This window comes from Semicossyphus pulcher, unplaced genomic scaffold (assembly GCF_022749685.1).
Source record: "Semicossyphus pulcher isolate SPU_LCO1_2020_fin unplaced genomic scaffold, fSemPul1.0.p SCAF_4, whole genome shotgun sequence".
NCBI lineage: Eukaryota > Metazoa > Chordata > Actinopteri > Labriformes > Labridae > Semicossyphus > Semicossyphus pulcher.
The window spans coordinates 2,025,301-2,042,851 of NW_027211715.1; the positions used below are offsets into that span (position 1 = coordinate 2,025,301).

At 44.1% G+C, this 17,551-nt stretch overlaps 1 protein-coding gene across 1 annotated transcript in view; it reads right to left on the minus strand.

The window, feature by feature from the left end:
* kita (KIT proto-oncogene, receptor tyrosine kinase a) overlaps window positions 1-9,445 on the minus strand; it is a 30,361-nt gene extending 20,916 nt beyond the window's left edge. Inside the window, exons 1-6 of the mRNA XM_069679662.1 lie at window positions 9,261-9,445; window positions 6,604-6,858; window positions 4,373-4,657; window positions 4,143-4,282; window positions 3,049-3,220; window positions 924-1,110 (exon numbers count right to left, since the gene is read on the minus strand). Of these exons, the coding sequence (XP_069535763.1) occupies window positions 924-1,110; window positions 3,049-3,220; window positions 4,143-4,282; window positions 4,373-4,657; window positions 6,604-6,858; window positions 9,261-9,315 (1,094 nt within the window). The 5' untranslated portion in view covers window positions 9,316-9,445. The remainder of the gene's footprint in view (window positions 1-923; window positions 1,111-3,048; window positions 3,221-4,142; window positions 4,283-4,372; window positions 4,658-6,603; window positions 6,859-9,260) is intronic.
* Between the last annotated feature and the right edge of the window lie 8,106 nt (window positions 9,446-17,551).

Below are 17,551 nucleotides of genomic sequence, written 5' to 3' on the forward strand. Positions count from 1 at the left end.
ATTCTCTGCAAGCTTAAATGACTGTTTTTGTTAATGGAGTTTGGTGGATTCAAAGAGAGTCATAAAAAGAAAGGATCTATCTCTGTCGGGATTCTTTCTGTCATGTTGTCACATACAAAAAATAATAACCCGAGGCTGTCAGTGGAAAAAACAAGCGTTTTTAGTCGAGCACATTTGCACCAAAAGATTGGTTGCAGTCACTACAGCCTTTTTCACAGCTGCCGGCTGAAGCCGTCTACTGGAGAAAGAGCAAGAGCTTAAAAATACACGTATTTACCTTGAATTAAAGTCGGTTAAATGTTTTTTTTTATTTATGGTTAGTTGTGTATAAACAAAAAAAAAAAGTATTCTCCGTCCTTTATGTCAAAGCTGCTTAAGAAGAACCTGAAATGCTCAATATTTGCATTAATGATTATAAACAGTGTCTGTTTGTCTGTTGTACCTTTTTGCATCTCTGTTCATTGACAGTATGCAAACACTAAACAAAGGTTAAGGACTCTTTCTCCCACCACTAATGGATTTATTGATTTTGAACATCATAAAAAGGAGTTTAAGTTGTTTTCCGTCATGCAAGGTTTGCTTTAAAGGTCGTGTTCTACTCCTGCAGCATTATTAAAAATGTTAGTAACAGACACCATGAAGCAGAGCTTATGAACATTAGCGCTCTCATAAAGTATTATGTAATATTAACATCTGCAGAACAGAGGTATTACTGCCAATATTGCATGGTTTCTGTTTCCGTTAAAGCCGTTTCACCAGAAAGCTCGAGGCCTTTTCAGCCTCATTTCTCATTAAGCTGTGACGAGAGCAGCTGCAGCCAAACCAGAGGTGCTAAATTCCTCCAAACGAGGTTAATGAACATTCTCACATATGTGGTACTATGTGAAGAGCTCTAATGTAGGTCTGTGTCTGTGGTTTCTCACCTGTACTCCTGGCCGTGTGTGGTGATGACGTGGTCCGTCGTGTTCTTCAGCTCTCGGCCCATGAAGCTCCAGGAGAAAGTGTGCGGCTTTGGATAAGCCTCCAAGTCAACATTCAGGGACAAACTCTCGCCTGAGCGCACCTGGATGGTTCTGTTGTTTGAGGAAGTTAAGTTAATGAATCCTTTTTCTGAAAAATAAGGAAACAAGATATTTTATTTAAGAAGATTTAAGCAGTGTCATGAGACTTACAGGTTCATCAAAATGTAACCCAACACATGCAAAAGATGAGAACACATCACACACTACATCACTCCACATTTACAAATGATCTATCTGTTATATCAGGCTATAGCTAGCTGTTAATTAGCTTAGCTTAACCTGCATAAAGACTGAAAATGGGGGGAAACAGCTGGCCTGCTTTGTTCGACAAATAATATATATTGTGTTGATGGGGGAGCTTTATTGGTAGCTGTTTTTGTCATGCTAAGCTAACCTTACCAACTTCAAAACAGCTCCGTCTTCACTGCGCAGACATGAGAGCTGTATCAACCTGACGTCAAACTGTCGGCACGAAAACTAAAACAGCATTTCATGAAATGTGAAGCTTTAAAGCTGCCGTGTAAAATATTTAGTTGAAACATGAGAATGATTGAGAGGTCAGATCTTTGCTTCACATTTTTGCTCATTCATATTTCTTTATATTTCATTAACTTTCTATCACTTTACAAATACGTAAAGTTACCAACTGTAGTTTTTAAAGCAGCAATCTTAAATATCTTAGTTATGCTCTCTCTGTCGCCACCTGTGGTGATACGTGTGATTGCAGGTGTTCTGGACCTCACTCTAGCTGTGTTCCAATCCAGCGGCTGCAGCCTTTCGAAAGGCCGTATTCAAAGGCTGATTGCGTCACAGAAGCGCGTCGAAGGCTGTCCCAATTCGAAGGCTCCTTTAGATGCGGCCGTGAAGGATCCATCAGGTGCATCCTTTGCGGCCCACGGTGTCCCGAGATGCATTACGTGGCAATTCAAACAAGATGGCGGACTTTTACACGGCCGAGGAATACGTTTCAAAATGTAAACGTTTTTGGTTTCAACTCAATAGAATAGCTGTGCTACACACGTTTAAGAAAACCAAAGGGCCCTTGAAACAAATTATCTTTAAAATAATAGGTTAACTTATGCGACGTTAGTTATACTAGCTAGTTAGCCTGCTAGCTACCGGTTGCTAGGTTACAGGAGCAGCGTTTGGTGACGCAAGGGTAGACCAGACCGTCTCATTTCAGTTCGGCTTTAACGTCTGCGCAGGCTGTGAATGGAGCATCCTCTGTGGGCCGCCTCCTTCGAAGGCTGCAGCCCGTGGATTGGTTACACAGCTTCTGTCAGAGATCCAGACGGCGTCCTCGCTGATGGTTTTGACTGTTTGTTTCATCATCTTAACTGAATGATCTTCTCTTTTTGTTGCATAACTAACTCAGCAGAGAACAGAAAACAGCGTGCACCGCTCCCACCTACTCTCTTTGTCCATGACCAACAACAGTGCGCTCTCAGACCAACCACTGCTTGGTGGTGGATACCAACTGGGATTTTTCTGGGAGTGTTGTCTTGACAAACAGTTCGTTTATATAAAAGATAATGCAAATTCAAAGGCATGGGAGGCAGGGACATGATATCTGGAAGCATTCTGGTTTTGGTTTCCAGTCCAGGTAGAATTGGCCAATTACGTTTTGGTTGTTTGCAGGAAAACAGTCTTTGTGCAGAGCTAATGAGGCGGAACACATAAATCTCGCAACCCATCTGCCGTCATCGCACAACAATTTAAGTCTTTTTAATCTCTACAAACACATCTGCTCAAAAGTGAAGATCACAATCCAGTCACAAATGTGGTCTCGCAACTGCATCTCCATTCTTCCGTCTCAAATATTAGTCAGACCATGAACAACGGCCCGCAGACGTAAAAGGAAGTTGTTGGCTTTTTCACTTATCCTGACATTTGCTTCCGACGATGGAGGCCCCAAAGCTTCGGCCCTCGTCAAGATTGCCGTTGTGTTAACTCATTCAACAGACCAAAGTTGCTCAACAGACATGAATTTAACTGAAAATGTAGAAACTGTAGCTCATGAACTCACCATAAACGTCGAGCCACACTGACTGATTGCTGGTCCCCTTCTCGTTCATCGCTTCACATCGGTACCTCCCGGCGTCCCGAGCTTCGACCGCTGCAATGTGCAAGGTGGCGCTGCGCACGTGCGTGAAGTCCTCCGTCAGGATGCGGGACGCACCGTCAACCTTTGCTGGTTGCTGTGGATACCAGACGGCACCCTGTCAACGCCCAGAGATCTCTAGAGATTAACCCCGTCTGCATGTCTATCCTCGCTGACAGACACACAACCGCCTGCATGCAGCTATACACACACACACGCATGCACACGGTAGTCCACACACAGCCGAGTTCCTGAAGCTTAGATAGCATGACCTTTGACCCCTGTTCATGAAAACAGACAACCACTGATACCAGGTGGAGGGACAGAAAACCTTTGTTCAGAATGATCTCAGTTTAACTTTTAGGGGACACGTTAGGACAGATTGATTGGGACAGATTTCCAAACAGTAATCAATGCAGCAGGAAGGAAGTTATTATTGGGTGTCGAAGCATTTTCAAAGTGCACACAAATGTTGATTTTTAACTTGTTTTTTCAACATGTTCAGCAAATATCACAAGCTGTGGTTCTGATTCCCAAAGACAGCTGATATTTAGTGGTTGACTCTTCCTAACTTTTATCAAATATCTGTTTGACTGACAACCGACACTCAGGGGCGAATTCACAAAGAATGGCTTGCGGCCGCTTATAGCACCGAGCATTTTCACATCCCTTCCCACCGCTCTCTGCACAAAGTCTTGGTGCTCTCAGCAGCTCCACTCTCTTCTGCTAAGGCCGAACATGCTAACACAGTCACCTGCCTCGGAGGGGGCACATCTTTTTCAAGTTTATGGTGAAGCCCAGACAGATGTTAGCAGCTTCTTCACTGCAGCAAGCCAGATAAAATAGCTCTTTCACCCTCTTCCTGTGGCTGAATGAGGCGGCTTCTTTCGGTCTGATTTGAAAGTTTAACAGCCGCAAAAGCAACACAATCCCTTCTTTGTGAGTTCGCCCCTCAGTGTGAAGCATGTCCAAGTTAAATCTGCCACGAGCACAGTAAAGAAAAGGCAGGAGGGTCTCACCGAGCCGGGTGGGGTGACCCACTTCAGCGTGATTTCTCCGTTGACATTGGTGGTGTTGCAGGTGAGGGTCAGACTCTCCTCCTTAGTGAGAATGAGTCTGTTTGGTGCCGGCAGCTCGATCACAGGAGGGGCGTCGGGCACTGAGAGGAGACACAAAGAAATGTGACTGAGCCTTCAACCTCTGTTTGAAGCAACATCTTGAGTACAAACACACATTTACACAGGTTTACCTGGCTTTACTGTCAGGAGGTAGTCATGTGATCGGACCGGCTCCCCCCCGAGCCTTCCTATACACACATAGCAGCCTTGGTAGGCATTCTGTGTGTTGTTGATGATGATGCCTTGCTCCAAGCTTGCAGAAAACTGCAGACCAGAGGCCAGAGCTCTGCTGGAACATGTTTCCAGGCGCAGGTTGTCCAGACTTGGATCAGTTGCCAGGCAGGGGATGATAGCAGCGTCTCCCATACGAGTGAGAATGTTCAACACCATTGATTTTCTGAAAGGATTGTCAGGATCTGCCAAAAAACAAAAACATGCAATCGCACTTCAGAGCTGAAAGCAGGTCTGCACAGCGCGCTGCTGAAGCGGCCGTTTGTGACCAGATAAAACAATACAACACAGTTTAACACACTTTGATGTCAGGTTGACTCTCTGCCCAATGATCGCTGAGAACTGCTTCTCAATAAGTGACAGTGTGATTGGCTGGCTGGTCCACTCCATAAATAAAACCGATGACTGGTGTATTTGTGGGCACTCTGCAGCAGTCATACGATCAATGATTCAGTTTCTACAGAGCTGTCAGATTTTTACTGGCAGGGTCCATTGCTCCCGATCCAAAACTCCCTGTTCCACTGTAATCACCAAAAACACAACACACATCAAATCCAGCTTCATTGTCTCTCAGCTGCTTGAACGTTTGCACCCATGTGGGGCTCATTTTCACTGATTCACAGTGAATCATTGAGCCTTTACGTCCTTTACTGTTGTGCTAATGTTACTGGGGAGGTTTGCTGCATCAAGATGACCAGCTGGTCGGTTGATTCTGCGTTTGGTGCCATTACACGGCTGCAGAAGAAGAGGTCATGATGAGATTATGTAACTGAAAGATTGCTGGAAAGTTTCTGTCCTTTAAAGCTAAATATTCTCTCTGTGCAGTTTTTCTTGCCTGTAGAACTGAAGCAGTTTTTCTGTGAGTGCGTCCTTGTTCTGTTTTTGTCATGCATGCACACGAGTGTGCACATACCAATGCTTTCACACTACTACGCTGATCTACGAGCGATGGTAACGCAGCGAGAAACTCAGCAATGTGCTAATAAGAGCTACAACAAGGGGAGCCGGTACAGCTGGATGTAATTCATATAGGATTCAGATATTTCGGAACAAGGCTTTCAAATGTTTCATGACTGCAGTCACACTGTCTTTACACCTTAAGAACACACACGGTGTGTTTGTTGAGAAGCACTGAATGTAAACAAACCTCTTGTTTGTGTACGAGAAAACTCCACCTTTACAGTCACACCTCGGCGAGGCAAACACGTTTTTTTGTGATATTTTGAGGTTGATGGTTTTGGCGCTCACGCTCAGATATTTTGTGCCCAAATTAAAATTTCACACAAAAACATTTGTGTTACAAATAACAGCCTCTCTGTTTACTGTGTCAGAGCTGTGTGAAGCTACAGCTAATGCAAACCGAACATTTCCAACTCACACAGTGTCAGTCACATGGAGCGCAGTGTGTGTGTGTGTGTGTGTGTGTGTGTGTGTGTGTGTGTGATCATTCATCGGCAGTGTGTTTGGCTGCACTGTAGGCACACACACCAGTTTCTCTTCGGCTGCACCCAGGCTTCTGGGGGATGTAGTATTAAACTGCACCTGTTGTTACCACGGTGAGCTTGAGGATCCACTTCTTTGGGTCCATATTAGCAGAATAAACAGGCACCAAGGCGGATCTGTTATCGAGCGTTACTTATCTAAACACAGAGATCCACCCTGCAGAGACAAAGAGCTGTGAAAGCTTGTACTGTTTACCTGCACAACTTCAGCAGAGTAAATATTTTTGATGATGCTACATCTGAGCGTCTCATCCACAGAGCCGTTACTGTTTGCAGCTCAGAGGTGGATGTGTGGATAGTGGAGTGAATGATGAGCGCATGATATCAGCCTGCAGTGATGGCGGCGGGCCAAGGGGATGTAGAGTCACCGAGAGAAGGAAATACTGTACAACTCAGTCATGCTCTCGATAAACAGCTACGGTATCTGCTGTACCTGTCCGGGGCAAACTTACAAACACCTTCTTCTGCAAACACACCCACACACACTGCTCTCTGTCCCCGCACACAGAAACTCGACTGATTTCCTAACCTGCAGTCTGTCTTAAGCTTTCCTTTGTCTTACAAACAAACACCACATAATCTCACATGCATCAAAGCAGCTAAATACCCTCAAACATCACACCACCTACCTTTCACGTAGACGTAGATGGAGGCATTCTCGTGGGAGCTCTCCTCCAGGCAGATGTAGCGTCCCATGCTAACAGGCTGAGCTCTGGAGATGTGCAGGGTGGACATCCCGTCGATCTTCTTCTCGCCCCGCACCCTCAGCCGGTCCTCCCGCTGCCACTGCATCGCCTTCTCGCCCTGGCAGCGCAGCTCGAAGGGTTTGTTGAGCATGACGACGATGTGGGGGTCGGCAGGGGTGATGGAGGGCTTGGTGTCGCCTGTGGGGGGACAGAGCGAGAAATCAACTGCATACCAAACATACCAGAATCATGATTGATTGATTGTATGATTTATGACACCTTGGAGGAAAAGATCATGAGCACATTGCTGATATTGAAATAGTGCAACTTTCAGTTTTTACATGTTGAAAATCTTGAAAAGTCTCAGAGCTTTTGGAGGGACTACAAAAGTTAGTGTTTTTATTTAAATGTGCAAACAGCTACGACTCGAGAAGATCTCTGAGCTCAAAAACAGCTGAAAGGTTCAGTCAGAAGCCGCAGACAGAACCGCACCTCCACCTGACTCCAAAACAGATTCATACTGACTCTCACATCCGACGTGTGAGAGAACATTTCCATGCATAGATTAAGTCCATCGGTAAAAACTTGGACTGCATTTTAGCATTAATCCGTTTATCATTTAGTCTATAAGATGTCAGAAGTTGTGAAAAATGCTCAGAACAATCTCCCAGCAGCTAAAGTGACATCTTCAGACTGCTTCTTTTGTCCGACCAACAGTCTGAACCCTGAGGACAATTTATGCACTGTCATACACGACAAAGAAAAGCAGCAAATCGTCACATTTCAGAGGCTGCAGCCACAACTTTTCTTTCAAGGCACAAACTCATAACTCAACTTATTGGTGCAGCACTAATAACCTTTATATCTTGTGACCAACAAAGCAAACAAAGAAAAGTTACAGTCTCAGTGTGTTCTTATTCTGGAACAGGTCATCCTAAAATGCGGAGGTTAGATAATCTTGTGACACCACAGAGTTATCTTTCAACCCCTCGGGGGGGAGCTGACTCCGAATGTTGGAAACACTTTGTTTTCAACATCAGTAATGTTTGATAAATGAACATAATTGTTACCAGAACTCTGATGAGACTGTGCCGGACCTTCAGATTGTTAAAGAGATGTACGGCTGAGCCTTTCAATTCTGACAGTCATCAAAGTGTGACAGCAGGAATTAAACCCTGAACCCTGAATTCCCACAGTCTGACCTCTAATGACTGCTGTGCGTTCAGGGTGTGGTGGCATGAGAGATCCATCTGTAACGCCTAAATTCGAAGAATCACAGAACAGCAAACAGCAATGTATCATTATACAATGATGGGTCTATTTAGAAACTGTTAATAATACTAATGGCCCCTTTGTTTGCTCAGCCTCTGCGCCTATGCGTAAATATTTGGCTGTGGAATTTAACGTAAAGATTGTGCTGGCAGCGTGACAGGGAGGAGCTACAAAGATGATCAACAAGTTCTCCATGAGTGGCACTATTATTAGAGTATACTCTGATAATATAATTATATATTAGTTTATTCATGAGATCATCCGAGAGGTGCAGGAAAGAGTGAACCAGGTCTGCTGTGCTGTGCGCTCTGCCCGGAGATGTGGCAGTCACTCAAAGTCCCTGATGATATCAACACTGAGCATCACACACGATCAAGCTGTCGGTCAGACGGGGAAGGCACAGAAATAAGAGTCCACCTGATGCCGCGCTGAGCTGCAGTAGCTCTGCACGCGCTCCGAGGGCGCAGAGTTTCACAACAACACTACAGTTTGTGCGCGCGCTCTGCCAGAACAGCTTTCCATAAATTTGCGTTCTGTCTCAGTAAAATCCCCAAACGATCCTCCCTTTAAGATAGAAGCTAAGGCTCACACATGAACAGACAACGGTCAAAACAAGCCCCAAACAAAACAGCTCAGACCGCGGCGCCTCGCTTGTCTCATAAACACAGCGTGTGTAAACGGACCGTGACCTCCGCACACGGACTGAAGATGCTGCCGTGCTGTAATAGCTGCAATGTGTTCCCAGGATCCAACACCACATCAAACTGTCGGGGAAATATCAAAGCCACACATGTGACAATATTCATCCAACAAGTGAGAGATACATAACCATGCATCCCCACACCGCAGGACGGACACAGCGCGTGCATGCTTCCCAGTAATGAGGGAAACATTTCCATACTGACGGTTCTGCGCTGAACCTGCGCCCGCGCCGAGTCTCTGCACCGCGCTCATGTTTGTAATTCAGCATCCCACTTCAGCTCAGCTGTTTGATTACTTTCTTGTTAGTGGCGCCTTGCTGTTCTCTGAATAACACGTGAATTATTAAAGTAGCATCCACATCATGAGACAGAGTATCCGCTTTCCTCATCAGGTTTCAGCGGCTTCAGGTTCTGTTATCAGCGGCGCTCACGGCACCACCTCCCCGAACAAAGAAAAGTGCAGAAACGCGCAATAACAACGATGTGGAGCAAGTGGAGCGATTCACTTCACTGCATTACGGATTATCTTCATCTTAGTGAGCTGAAAGGAGCTGAATATACCTGCACTCATTAAAAGATAATCGAACCTCAGCAACAAGTTCCGTGCGTAAAGCGCAAACGTCTTACCTGGATGGAAGATTAACTGTAGAAAGACAGACAGCAGTATCCAGTGGTATTCCATAGTTATTATTCCATGGGTCAGCTGTGAAGGTGAGCCAGTGCCTGTGTGCTAAACGTAGCTCTGGTGTACTCGCAGAGCGCGTCGGAGTTGAGGGAAGTTGACTCAGATAGAGACGCACTACAAGTGTTTAAAGGCACAGATGCGCAGAAGAGCTCGCAGCAGCAGCAGCCGTCGTCTTTCTGCAAACATGCTGTGCTCCTGGAGCGCGCCAGAGGGGCCGATGCAGGCAGGGCAGGTACCTCCGACTGACTGAGGCGTCAACAACATGTTTTTAGAAGCCAGTGGTGGAGCTTATTACTCACACGGTGCACGAGGAGAGGGAGGCGACAAGCGCGCGCGCACGCACACGCGCACACACACACACAGACCGACACAAAGATACACTCGTCCGCTCCCGTTTTTACACGACCTGTTTGACGAATTAAAATGTTAGAAACATTTCTGAACATTTTGTCCATAATTCGTCTGTCAACTTAATTTTCTGGGATAAAATAATACCATACAGTTTTATCAGAATTATTCATTCCGTTCCTCTTTGTCTGATTTACATTTATCTTTTTATTATTATTTTTTACAGGACACTCTTGAGGTGATTTGAACTGAAACAAAAAGCTTCCAAATCGAGATGAGAAGAGAGCATAACGAGCTCTTTGTCTTCGCCCCGCCTCCTGATACCAAAGCACATTTCTTGAACCCTGGCACGCACGCTCAGGCTCCACAGCTGGCCTGGTTTCCGCCATACTGGCTGCTTTCTAATGGTGCAGTGTTAAAAGCAATGAGCCATTTCAATCCTGCTTTAAAACAGCCGTCTATATCAAAACACCCAGCAGATAAACTTGCAGGACAAATAATATCAATCTGAGACCTGTGCACACACACAATGTATTGATCATATGGGCCTATGTTTTCATTCCTTCAGAGTTGTGCATTGAAATGTGAAGGACTCACATTCAGTTAGTTTCTTCTCTTTAGATTTGCTCTGGTTTTAAAGTTTCAGTGTCTTAATGAATCTTTTCTTATTTTGTTTGGCCACAGAAACCATTTTCTCTCAGCTCGGCAGAGACGTGAGGAAACACTCCACATTCATCTTCTCTCTGGACGACCATCCGCTGCTGGTGATGGACGCAGCTTTAGAAATGTTGTTATGACATCAAGTTCTTGATTCCAAAGAATACTGCTTTCATCAGTGGGCCCATTTTGCAAAAGATGGTGACATTTATTTATTGGACAATCTTTCAGAGTGATTTAGTCTTCAATAAAGTTGAGAGCAAAAATAGCAACAGAAAAAAGATCTCTTTTTGTCCTTACAAAAAACACTGGATCCTTTATTTCCCATGATGCACCTGAATCTCACCTTCCGTCTAAGCTGCCCCTCCCTGCCTGTTAAATACCTGTATCTTTAAAACTCTCTTTACATTTATTATCAGGTTGTTTCAAGCGTTACTAAAGATGAAGGGCGTCACACTAAACAGGCAACAGGATGAAGTTCAGGCAACATCAGGAGCTTCTTGTTGTTCAGATTGTTAGCAAGCTACATCTGATCTTCTCTCAGGTACTCTTGTTGAGTTTCTCTGGCAGCCTCCGTTTATTTCACTACTTTGCTTTCGACCACTAAAACGATATTCACTTTACTGTCTGAAGCAAATGAAGATATCAGTCAGTTTTCACAGGGTCAGTCGTGTCCACGATGGGGACGAGTATTATGGACCAGGCAGAAAAAACAAGATGGAGGAAGAATTTATTTTGCCTTCAGAATCAAATTCTAGAATTAGTGCAGAAAAAAAAATCTGAGGAGGAAGGTTTTTATTTTCCTCTCATCTGTTTTACGCCTGGCCCCAACGCTCCTCCGTACAATGACATAAAGCCGATATGTTTGCTCAGATTTAAAGAAACTCAGGACGCACATTTTCATTCTCTAAAAGGTGTCATTATAGCAACCAATCTGTGCAACATGCATTTTTAATTGCATATATTAATGTGGCCTTTAGATGCCCCGTAAAAATACAGAAAGGGAATCCATCAACATCCGGAGATGTGGCTAAAATAACAAATGTGACGCACGCTCTGTCAGACGCTGTGCGTGTCCTTCCATGTGAGAATGTTCCCGGAGGACAGTTTGGAATAAAAAGCTTGTGTGCAGGGATGTCATCACAGTTTGGGCCTCACAGACAGCACAACTGTACGGCGTATGGACCATAACCTCGAGACTGAATAGATTCTTTGTGTCATTTAATATCTTCCACCATCGTTTCTCCTCACGTGAGCCGCACAGCGCTCTCTTCAAGGCTCTAATGGCCCAAACGCTGAAACCAAATCTCTAATTTAACTTCCTCCAACCATTAACTCCTGAGAAACACACATCAATTATCCAGTTTCCATTCGCATAAACGTCTTCTGGAATAACAGAGCATGATCTACCTGTGAAAAATACAGCTTGTTGTCAATGACAGCATTTTGTCTTTTTAAAAACCTATTATTATTGAATTGTTAGTTGTAGCTTTTTAAACGGGCTGAACGGCCCAGACGTGTTCGATTACAGAATCAAGCTGCAACTTTGGATAAAGTGCAAATTACTAAAACAAATACACGACTCCACAAAAACTGTAACCACGAAGGCAAGCAAATGTAAAAAACGTGCTGCAGAAACCTGGAAAAAAACGCATCCAGACGTCACAACAGAAGTGCTCCAGGCCTGTAGGGGGCGCTCAGTGGAACAGCTTTATTTTCCTTAGGAGAGAGAGGGAGACCATGCAAACACACGACTTTATAACATGTACAAAAAACCCTTAAAGAACTTAAGTCTCTGATTTTGGTGAAACTAAAGTAACCGTTGCTCCTGTGCAGCCTCGAGATGACTGGATATGCAGCATTCGTGTTTTTGACTTTGCCTCATCTTTGCTGTTAATTTATTTGTTCTGTCTCTCTGCAGCACATTTGATTTATGCAGCACATTTCTATTGTTGTTTTTGTCCTGGAGTTTTACACGTGTTTTTTTAAGTGGCAGCATTTCTAAATCTGCAGCCCATTTCTCTCAGCGAAAGTCTTCAAAGCTGTTGCAGCATGTTCGTCCCTGTCGGCCACCAGAGGAACATACATCTATAATTTACAGGTAATATAAGAACAAGCTTCACGCACACCAAAGAAATTAGATGAATGTGTGATGTTGGAGCAATATAAGAATATATGATTACATACATTAATCATAAAAATGCATTCATGTCTGTCTTTGTGGTTAACCATTAGCCATGGCGGTCGCCTTGTTCCTGTTTAGAGACGAAGGGGAAGTTCCGTAACAGAAACAGAAAAACCTCTCATTTGTTAATCTTCCCTTCAGCCAGAGCTCCGTCTCTACCCACAAAAACAGACTTGTTGTAATGTTACAATGTTTTTCTGTTCCCTGTTCAGGACCAGGAGGGTCGGAGTCACACCGATACCTATTCCACTCATTCTGTTCTGAGGCGGGGTTACACCTGGACAGGTCGCCTGTCGATCACAGGGCTGACACAGAGAAACAGACGACCTTTCACACTCACATTCACACCTTTTTTAGAGTCACCAATCAACCTAACGAGCATGTCTTTGGACTGTGGGAGGAAGCCGGAGTACCCGGAGGGAACCCACGCATGCACGGGGAGAACGCTTGGTTACATTGTAACCTTGGTTGGTAGTGAAGAGATTCCCCACTCACATACATTTGGAATATTGGAATATGTCACGGAGTGGAGTCTCAATACAATTAAGAACATGCAGTTCCACACAGAAAGGCCCCCTACATCCAAACCAGGATTTGGACAGGGACCCTTCTAGCTGTGAGACAACAATGCTAACCACAAAACTGAAAGCTATAAGTAGACCAAAAAGTATTCCCCCGGATAAGAGTGTGATGATTAATAGTAAGAAGTTACTCCAGCAATTTGCACCTGGTTAAGGAATCCAAACCAGGATGAACAAAATATTACATTTCCCTGAGCGGAGTCTGTATGTTCTCCCCGTGCATGCCTGGGTTCTCTCCGGGGTCTCCGGCTTCCTCCCACAGTCCAAAGACATGCTCGTTAGGTTGATTGGTGTCTCTGTGTGTCAGCCCGGTGATTCACTGCGACCAGTCCAGGGTGTACCCCGCCTTTCACCCAATGACAGCTGGATAAGCGGTATAGATAATGGATGGTTTAATATTGATATTTACCCAGGCTGTATTCTTCTTCAAGTTAATATAATTGAAACCAATAAAGGCCCTGAATGAAGCAGCTCCCTTTGACGGCAGCGATTCTTCCACACTCAGCAGCTGACACAGGTGCAAAACATGATACTGTAATCATGCTCAATGATTATTTGTCCAAGTCTGTGCGCGCCCATTTATGAGCACCAGACTTTCTGCCTTCAGGGCTAATAAGAGTGTCTGACCCACCTTGCTTCAGTTGTGTCAGTGATGATGACATGAAGGTGCATGTGTGTGTGCAGATCCAAACAGTTACCATGTGAAGAGGCAGAGATGGAGGGACGCTGCATGGAGAGGAGTTTGGTAAAGGCGTCAGGAGGGGCTGCAGGCCGAGCTTTTGCTAACTGAAGCTTGTTTGTTTCCAGGTTAAGTATTCCGTTTTCATGGTTCACAGGGTTTTTAATGCTAGCGGAAATATCTGCAAATCTGTAACAAAGCTCTTTAACAGTCTAATAATAGAAAATGAACAAAAACAAAGTTAAAATTAGTTTTTTCTCCCTTCAGCCACAGTCTCATTTCTAACTACAAAAACAAGCTTGTTGCAATGTCAGAATGTTTTTCTGTTCTGTGTTCAGAGCTAGGAGGGTCGGAGTCACACCTCCAAACCACTAAAACAAGGTTTTTTATGTTCATGTCTAATTTAGTATGAAGTGTAAAATAAGCAAAAAAGGTTAGGGTTAGAGCAAAGCAAAAAGAAAAACCTCCTGATAATACCTTCATGATTAAAGGTTAAAAAAGACCTTAAAGGTTTGCACCTGGTTAAAGTTTAAGGGAACCAGTTATTTTGGTGGTATTCTGGTTCCCGCCCCCTCCACAGTACAGAAACAGCCCTGGTAAAAATCACTAACGACCTCCTCATGGCAGCTGACTCCGGACTGTTAACCATTCTCACCCTCCTTGATCTGAGTGCACCCTTCAACACCGTTTCTCATAACATCCTCCTTGACAGACCAGCCTCCATTGGAATCACTGACACACCCTTTGATTGGTTTAAATCTTATCTCTCTGGCCGCATTCAGTTCATCCAACTCAAAACTTCCAAGTCCCAGTCATTTCTAGTCACTACGGGGGTTCCCCATGGTTCTGCCCTGGGGCCCCTTCTGTTCATCATCTTCCATAAATTTAACATGCATTACGTAAGCACGCGTGAAATTTGGTTTTACCGGAAGAAAAAATGTTCTGATTTTGATATAAGAATAAGAAGAAATGGTTTATCTGGTTTTTTTGGGCCTATATTGTCAAATAGATGCACAATATTACCGGGGATGTGATCGAAAAGGATTAAAATGACATTTTTCATTTCACCTCGACTTTAATCATCCCTCTACACCTCGCAAACAAAGTTGTTTCTATGTCTGTGTCCCTTTGAAGTGTTTGATGAATAATCGGAGCAGGCAGGGGAATAATGAGGAAGTAGCAACATGGTACCTCTATCATGCTAACTGTTTTTGTCTTGTCTTGTTTTGTCTGCCGACGCTCATTTATGAGCAACAGACTTTCTGCCTTCAGGTTTGATAAAAGTATCTGACCCACCTTGCTTCAGTTGCCCAGTGATGATGTCATGAAGGTGCATGTGTGTGTGTGCTCATCCAAACAATTACAGTGTGAAGTTTGGTAAGGGAACTGAGGCGTGTAAAAACTTACATGTGTTTTAGTCAACAGACCGTGAGAAGCTTTGAAGTCAATAAGACGGACCATAAAACCCGAACGAATGTTTCTTTGTTCTCGTTTGAAACCTTTTTATATGGATCGTGAAAATGATGACACAACATTCACTTGAGAATACAAACACAGCATGAGTACAACTATAAAACAGGAGCAGTCGCACCACAAACATAAAACCACAGAACATCTCTCCCTGCGTGTTGAAGAGATGTCCTCCAGGTGTTGGGTTTACGACAATAGGATCGTAATAACGGTGTTTTTCCATTGAAACAAGACGTCATGTCGAGTTGACCTTTGACCAGCATCGTAACGCAAACACGTGAAGCCCCCTGCAGCTAATCCTGAGTGGGCCCATTACACAGAGCGAATTTTAACATCTTTCATAGTGAGGATACCATTTCACAGTGTCAACGAAATTTAGCAGACCACTTTACACCACTGTACATAGTTTATGGAGTTCACTTTAAACTGTTGGAGCTTTTTAACATATATGCTGCGGTTTTTATGCAGTTTTTGAATTGACCTCTGTGCGGCCCGCAGCTTCAACTTCAGGCGAGGGAGACCCCGGTATGGCCCCGATCAATCTCGGCTCCCATCGGCTATAGTCTGACGCAGATCTATCCTCCCCCGGTGAACATGCTGGACTTCCAGTTAAGACTTTCTTTTTCGCGTGCTGCATTGTTTACAGATAAATAAACCGTTTTTCTTGTGATTGACTTTATTAACGGGTCTTAGCTTCGCCGAAATTTCAAGATCATGATGCAGATTAGTGAAAAGTCAAAATGAAGCTTTGTCAGGTCTGTCCTCAAGAGGAGAAGAAAACTACTTTAACATGCTCGTTTGTTGAACGTTGGTCGGATCCATCATTTCTGATGCATTCGAGGAAGTCCGGAAATCTAAACACTGAATGGCTTTTGTGACACAGCGTCAGGTAATTTATTTCACGTTGAATTTTAGATGTAGAATAGATTGTTAGCTGTTAGCATGCAGATCTTTGTTTAAAGAGAATAATAGGAAGCTAAATCATCGTCAGATAGCCGCTGATGGGAGCTGTGTGCGCTCCACATGGACTGTTTTTCCTGCACAAGCTGCAGCCTGCTGATACTGATTAGTCAATACTACTTGGGCTACAGGTGTACTACAAACGGAATCCAGAACGCTTGCCTACTAGAAAATCCACATCTGTAAATAGTAGCCCCGATAGATACTTTTTCTTTTCAAAAGTTGTTGGCAGGCGGGGCCCATATGGAATGCGGGTCTCCCCTGCCTCGCGGGGGCTGCGGGGGTAAACTTTACGGTGGTGCCTTTGACCTTTTGGGTAAAAAATGTCTCATCATTTTAAGCTATGAGACATTTGCTTGAAACTGTCTCATCATTTAAAATGAACAAATTTAAACAGATTCCCTCGAGGCATTCCTGAGGTTCCTGGTTTAATGGGATGGACCGCATCCTTCTTTGATGAAGGGCCTTACAAGAGAAAATGGAAATATTTGCAAAGCACTTTGTTGTATCTAAACCGCTACACATGTGGACCCCAGGTCTGTCAAAGTGAAGAAGTCAAACATGTGTGGTCACAGAGGATCTATGTGAAATCAAAGGATGAGCACAAGTGTAACGCCTACTACCTGTTAGGAGTCGTGGCGTGCAGCTAGTATAAAATAAATCCTTGTGGTTAAAGTTTTTCACCAGCCCCCTGTAGCTGCACTTTATAAGAAATGCACTGAACTCCATAAACTTCCACAGTTAGGGCTCATACTAAACTCTGTCTGAACATCCAGGCTGTTCGCACCACAGCAAACACAGGTGTTGACATAAAACGACACCAATGTGGCTGGCATGACTGTGTAATTTACATTCCTTCCATTGCTGCTGTCGCAGAGCTACGGGGCGTTGTAGCCTCTCAGGAGACAAGGAGACTAATAAACTTGAAATGAGAGACATCAGCTTTTTTGCTGCGGTGAAACAAGAACAAGTGATCACAAATGACAGGAAGTTGGCTGCTTAGCATTAGCAACAACAAAACACATTTTATTACCTGCAGATGTACTGGCTGCCATGTTCTTAAAATGTTCATCCTTTTCCTGCGATTTTGCTTTTTTTTGCTTTTTTTGATTCACGCCTACCCTTTCATTTCCCATGAATCCTAAGCCTGGCATCAACAGACCAGTTCTCCAAATGGGAATTCATTTCATTTTCCATTTCCAAGGTGCATTATCAATGGGACAAAATGCTCCGGTTAGCTGCAACCAATCAGAGAAACATGGTGATGTCCATATGAATGAAGCCACTGCAAAGTGAAAAAAACTGCAGTTCCTCGAACTGGCCACTAGAGCCTGGCTCCTACAGCGAGTCATT